Raw genomic sequence first — 7,044 nt, forward strand, 5'->3', positions numbered from 1 at the left:
ACTTTGGGCACCTTGGTTCTGGTACAGAGGATGGCCCAAGAGCTGCTCATGATCAAGATCTGTTGTGGTGTTTGTCAGAACCCAAAGCTGCCAGCAGTCAGAAACCACCTGGTACATCTGGAGGCGGTTCTGCAGGAGGAGGCGGGAATCAAGGAGGTCGCAAGGAGGAAGCCAGCTGGTACAGCCGCTTGCAGAAGGTCAGTCATCTTTCATTCTGTGAGCGTTACCTGTACAGGTGTGGGTGGAGCTTAGTTAATGTGGGCAGAGCTTCGTTAATGTGTGTTTCAGGGTGATTTTCCCTGGGATGATAAGGAGTTTTGGATATATGTACTGGGTGGCGTGGTGTTGTGGGTCGCCGTCACCTCCTACTTCCTGCGGGACGGCGTTCGAGAAGTCACCTGGAAGGAGTTTGTCAACAACTACCTGTCCGATGGAGTGGTGAGGAGCACATCTGGTCACACCTGAACCATTATACCCGGTTGAAGCTGTCGGGGCTTTGATTGGTGTCTCGTTATCAGGTGGATCGACTGGAAGTGATCAACAAGCATTACGTCAAAGTGGTGTTCTCTGCGGAGAAGATGCCGGCAGACGGGGTGTGTTCCCGGTGTCAGGTAGCTGTGGAGCTGGATGACTCCGCCTCCTGTGAGTGACCCCACCTCCTTTGTTTCTGCAGCAGTACGTGTGGTTCAACATCGGCAGCGTCGACACCTTCGAGAGGAACCTGGACACAGCTCAGAGTGAGCTTGGCATCGAGAGCGAGAACCGCCTGCCTGTGGTTTACTTCACTGAGAGCGACGGGTCAGCAGCGTCCTGGTTCCACATGGGTTGACCCGCTGTACTTCCAGTGAGAACCAAACCACTCACACTTGTTGTTTTCTCACAGCTCGTTCCTGCTCAGCATGCTCCCCACTGTGCTCCTCATCAGCTTCCTGCTCTTCAGTCTACGCCGCGACCCAACAGGGGCGGGGCGACCTGGCAGAGGAATTGGTGGGTTGTTCGGTTTCAGAGAGACCACGGCCAAGGTTCTGAAGGACAAGATTGACGTCAAGTTCAAAGATGTGGCGGGCTGTGAGGAGGCCAAGCTGGAGATTATGGAGTTTGTCAATTTCTTGAAGAACCCCAAACAGTATCAGGACCTGGGAGCCAAGATCCCCAAGGTCAGGGGGCGGGGTCTGAGGGACATGAGGTTATATATGGTATAACCATAAGATCTATATGGTGAGGGTGTGTGGTCTGAGGGAGCCTAGGTCAGTGGGCGGGGTCAAAATCCAGGGCCTAAAGGTCCAAGGTACAAACCGGATTCCAAAAAAGTTGGGACACTAAACAAATTGTGAATAAAAAGTGAATGCAATGATGTGGAGGTGCCAACATCTAATATTTTATTCAGAATAGAACACAAATCACAGATCAAAAGTTTAAACTGAGAGAATGTATCATTTTAAGGGAAAAATCTGTTGTTTCCAAATTTCATGGCGTCAACAAATCCCAAAAAAGTTGGGACAAGTCCATTTTTCCCACTGTGTGGCATCCCCCCTTCTTCTTCCAACACTCAACAGACGTCTGGGGACAGAGGAGACCAGTTTCTCCAGTTTAGAAATAGGAATGCTCTCCCATTCATGTCTAATACAGGCCTCTAACTGTTCAATCGTCTTGGGCCTTCTTTGTGGCACCTTCCTCTTTATGATGCACCAAATGTTCTCTATAGGTGAAAGATCTGGACTGCAGGCTGGCCATTTCAGTACCCGGATCCTTCTCCTACGTAGCCATGATGTTGTGATTGCTGCAGAATGTGGTCTGGCATTATGGTGTTGAAAAATGCAGGGTCTTCCCTGAAAGAGATGACGTCTAGATGGGAGCACATGTTGTTCTAGAACCTGAACATAGTTCTCTGCATTAATGGTGCCTTTCCAGACATGCAAGCTGCCCATGCCACAAGCACTCATGCAACCCCATACCATCAGTGATGCAGGCTTCTGAACGGAGCGTTGATAACAACTTGGGCTATCCTTGTCCTCTCTGGTCCGGATGACATGGCGTCCCAGTGTTCCATAAAGAACTTCAAATCGTGACTCATCTGACCACAGAACAGTCTTCCATTTTGCCACACTCCATTTTAAATGACCCCTGGCCCAGTGCAAACGTCTGAGCTTGTGGAGCTTGCTTATGATGCAGGCATCTATGTTATATTACGAATAAAATATTGACATTTGCCATCTCCACATCATTGCATTCAGTTTTTATTCACACTTTGTTTAGTGTCCCAACTTTTTTGGAATCCAGTTTGTAACATAGATGACGTATCAAACGTTTAATCTGAGTAAATGTAACATTTTAAAAGAAAAATATGTAGATTCAAAATTTCACAGTTGGTCTCCTCTGTCCCCAGACGTCTGTTGAGTGTTGGAAGAAGAAGGGGGGATGCCACACAGTGGGAAAAATGGACTTGTCCCAACTTTTTTGGGATTTGTTGACGCCATGAAATTTGGAAACAACAGATTTTTCCCTTAAAATGAAACATTCTCTCAGTTTAAACTTTTGATCTGTGATTTGTGTTCTATTCTGAATAAAATATTAGATGTTGGCACCTCCACATCATTGCATTCAGTTTTTATTCACAATTTGTTTAGTGTCCCAACTTTTTTGGAAATCGGTTTGTGTGTGTGTGTGTGTGTGTGTGTGTGTATACATATATCTTTGCTTTGTGTGTTACCTGTTGTTTTGTCTGTACAGCACATTGGTTGGCTTTGTAGCTGTTTTAAGTGCTTTATAAATAAAGTGGTATGGTATACAGATCCTTTTAAAAAAAATGAGCACATTGTGATAAAGGTCATTATTTTCCATAATGTAATGATAAAAATTAAACTTTCATATATTTCAGATTCATTGCACACCAACTGAAATATTTCAGGTCTTTAATTGTTTTAATACTGATGATTATGGCATACAGCTCATGAAAACCCAAAATGCCTGTCCCAAAAAATGAGCATATTTCATCCCACCAATGAAAGACAAGTGTTTTTAATACAAAAAACACCAACCTTCAAATAATCATGTTCAGTTATGCACTCAATACTTGGTCGGGAATCCTTTTGCATGAATGACTGCTTCAATGCGGCGTGGCATGGAGGCAATCAGCCTGTGGCACTGCTGAGGTGTTATGGAGGCCCAGGATGCTTCGATAGCGGCCTTAAGCTCATCCAGAGTGTTGGGTCTTGCGTCTCTCAACTTTCTCTTCACAATATCCCACAGGTTCTCTATGGGGTTCAGGTCAGGAGAGTTGGCAGGCCAATTGAGCACAGTAATACCATGGTCAGTAAACCAGTTACCAGTGGTTTTGGCACTGTGAGCAGGTGCCAGGTCGTGCTGAAAAATGAAATCTTCATCTCCATAAAGCTTTTCAGCAGATGGAAGCATGAAGTGCTCCAAAATCTCCTGATAGCTGCTGCATTGACCCTGCCCTTGATAAAACACAGTGGACCAACACCAGCAGATGACATGACACCCCAGTGACTGTGGAAACTTGACACTGGACCTCAAGCAATGTGAATTCTGTCTCCTCTCTTCCTCCAGACTCTGGCACCTTGATTTCTAAATGACATGCAAAATTTGCTTTCATCCAAAAAAAGTACTTTGGACCACTGAGCAACAGTCCAGTGCTTCTTCTCTGTAGCCCAGGTCAGGCGCTTCTGCCGCTGTTTCTGGTTCAAAAGTGGCTTGACCTGGGGAATGTGGCACCTGTAGCCCATTTCCTGCACACGCCTGTGCACGGTGGCTCTGGATGTTTCTACTCCAGACTCAGTCCACTGCTTCCGCAGGTCCCCCAAGGTCTGGACTCGGCCCTTCTCCACAATCCTCCTCAGGGTCCGGTCACCTCTTCTCGTTGTGCAGCGTTTTCTGCCACACTTTTCCCTTCCCACAGACTTCCCACTGAGGTGCCTTGATACAGCACTCTGGGAACAGCCTATTGGTTCAGCAAGTTCTTTCTGTGTCTTACCCTCTTGCTTGAGGGTGTCAATGATGGCCTTCTGGACAGCAGTCAGGTCGGCAGTCTTACCCATGATTGTGGTTTTGAGTAATGAACAAGGCTGGGAGTTTTTAAAAGCCTCAGGAATCTTTTGCAGGTGTTTAGAGTTACGTCGTTGATTCAGATGGTTAGGTTAATAGCTTGTTTAGAGAACCTTTTCATGATATGCTCATTTTTTGGGACAGGCATTTTGGGTTTTCATGAGCTGTATGCCATAATCATCAGTATTAAAACAATTAAAGACCTGAAATATTTCAGTTGGTGTGCAATGAATCTGAAATATATGAAAGTTTCATTTTTATCATTACATTATGGAAAATAATGACCTTTATCACAATATGCTCATTTTTTGAGAAGGACCTGTATGTATGTGTATATATATATATATATATATATATGTGTGTGTATATATATATATATATATATATATATATATAAATAGAGTTTAATTTGATAATTATAATCTGTATTCTTTTTAATTTACCAGAAACTTCAAAATAAATTCTCACCCTGTACTGAAACCTGTTTCAGCATCTCACAGACACCAGCTGGTGAGACATGTGACATCAATTTGAACCCCGCCCACTGGAACCAGTATTGAAAGCATAATGGAAACACAACGTGTACCGTACCGAGCCGAGTAGAACCGTGCTGTACCGGTACTACAGGTACTAATGGAAAAGGGGTATTAGTCCTTCCTGATTGATCAGAAGAAAGAAGTAGCTTACCTGAGAAACCAGGTGTGAGGGTGGCCATCTTCTTCGCCAGAGCATCTTTGTCAAGGTTGGCAAGCAGCTTCAGAGGACGAAGGTGGACTTTAAAGATGGATGCGCGTCCTTTGATATCAGGAGGACCTACAAAAAGACCATCATCATCATCATCATCCTCCTGCAGGTAACAGCTGCGCCTGTAGCTGTTACCTGCAGAGGTCACCTACAGAGGTCACTTGAACGCCACTTACCAATGTAAATCTGCCTGTCAAAGCGGCCGGGTCTCAACAGAGCGGGGTCCAAAATGTCAGGTCTGTTGGTTCCAGCCAGAACTACCACGTTGGAGGCCGTGTTGAAGCCTGAAGGACAGAACTGAGATTATTTGTTCATTCATTCAACCTTTATTTAAACAGATGATAAGTCACATTGAGCCTTGATGACTCATTTACAAGTGAGACCTGTTTGGACAATAAAAGTGGTGAAAAATGATACACAGGGTTTAGAGACAAAAAAATTCCTAACAAGTTTTTAATCTCTGGTTGAAGGTCAACAGTGTGATAATGAAAAAAAATCTTGCACACTAGCACATAATGATGCCGACATTACGCAAGGGGGGGGGGGGCTTAAGGTCGGTGAGCAGCAACACACAGAGGAACTGCAGAGTTCAGATAAAATCACTCAGTTCAATAGCTCCCTCTGGAGAGATCCGTGCACACTCGGGGGGTGTCGAGGACGACCAGAGATGAATCTAGAGTCCTGAAATGATGACAGAATGTTTATTCAGCTGGGCTCCTCTGAAAAGTCCATGGAATTCCTCAGTAGGAGGGGAGGGAGAGGTTAGAGCATCAGGTTTACAAAACTTCCAGGCGGGTTGAGATAAGATGGCCTGTCAAGGCCAGTCAGGGAGCCGAATTCAGATAAACACGATTGTTTTGGGGAGAGGCAGAAATTTAATGTCATCTACCTTGAGTCTGTGTCGGTCCATTTGGATTCAAAATGTGCAAATTAAATGACCATACCACCATGGGGGGAGTGGTGGCGCAGAGGTTAGAGAGGTGGGCTTGTGATCCGAAGATCGCCGGTTCACGCCCCGGCCCCGACAACATCAAAATTGTGGGTGGGGTAGGTGAAACACCCACACTTGCCCCCACCCTCATTCGCCCCACTCTGGGCCCATGAGCAAGGCCCTTAACCCCCCACCATGTGCTCCCTAAACAGGTCTCTCTTGAAAATGAGTTCTCGTGGCTCAATGAGACTAACCTGGATAAATAAAGGCTAAATGAAAAAAATGAAAAAATACCAATGGACCGTGCCTGAGAATAATCCCCGAGATCTGATCCATTCTGCCAAGAGTCTGGGTGCTCGAGGCACGAACCAAGACATCATATAAGACAGGCAGCCTGATCAGGTCCAGATTTGCTGCCGACGACTTCCTTGTTTGTTGATAGACCAGGAACCAGCCAAATCCAAAAAGCAGGAACCAGTTACCATAAATCCAATTATAAATGCGTCCTTAAAATCCACAGATGACAGCAAAGATAGACACGTCATCAAGTCTTCAAGTCGATGAGATATCCAGCTGTGTGCGTGCCAACAGGGCAAATCAGCTCGCCTAAAGCCTGTTTTCTCTTCAAAGAAATGTTATCAATTGTGCTGAGGGACCAACTGATCAAATCCAAGTCCATAGTTATGATTCAGAATATTTGTAGAAGAGAGGCTCTAAAGCAGTTTCACAGACAAACAGAGCAAAAGCAAAGTGGAGAGGGAGAGGAGGAGACGTCCGCCCTTGACAAGAGCAAGTGTTGAATGTGGAGAAACAGGAGGAACAAGAGAAATGGGAGGAACATGTAGAACCCACCGTCCATCTCTACTAGCAGCTGGTTCAGTGTGCTCTCCTGCTCGCTCTGAACTCCAAAGCTCCCTGGGCCCCTCTTTCGCCCAACAGCGTCAATCTCATCGATGAAGAGGATGCAGGGAGCGTTCTTCCTCGCCATGACAAACAGATCTCTCACCTGCAACATAAGTGATATCAGAGCTGTTTCTTTAGCTCCTCCCCTTCCTCCCTCATGTAGGTCGGCCACTCACCCTGGCCGGCCCGACGCCCACAAACATTTCCAGGAACTCAGAACCGTTCACCGTGATGAAGGGAACATTGGCCTCACCGGCTGTCGCTTTGGCCAGGAGGGTTTTACCAGTTCCTGGGGGCCCAGTCAGGATGGCCCCCTGCAAGGACAAACAACAACATGTGAATACAAACAACAACATGTCAACAACAACACATGAACACAAACAACAACATGTCAATTACAT

At 45.8% G+C, this 7,044-nt stretch overlaps 1 protein-coding gene across 1 annotated transcript; it reads right to left on the bottom strand.

Moving 5' to 3' along the window:
* Nucleotides 1-4,752: 4,752 nt before the first annotated feature.
* LOC119414832 (AFG3-like protein 2) lies at nt 4,753-6,957 on the bottom strand (the record flags this gene model as incomplete). Its single annotated transcript, XM_037681954.1, is given in 4 exon segments — nt 4,753-4,878; nt 4,986-5,093; nt 6,593-6,746; nt 6,820-6,957. Coding segments are annotated over 4 exon segments (526 nt in total), but the record flags the coding sequence as incomplete, so codon positions are not given.
* Nucleotides 6,958-7,044: the final 87 nt, after the last annotated feature.

The sequence above is a fragment of the Nematolebias whitei genome, chromosome 9 (genome assembly GCF_014905685.2).
Source record: "Nematolebias whitei isolate Nwh7 chromosome 9, NemWhi1, whole genome shotgun sequence".
NCBI lineage: Eukaryota > Metazoa > Chordata > Actinopteri > Cyprinodontiformes > Rivulidae > Nematolebias > Nematolebias whitei.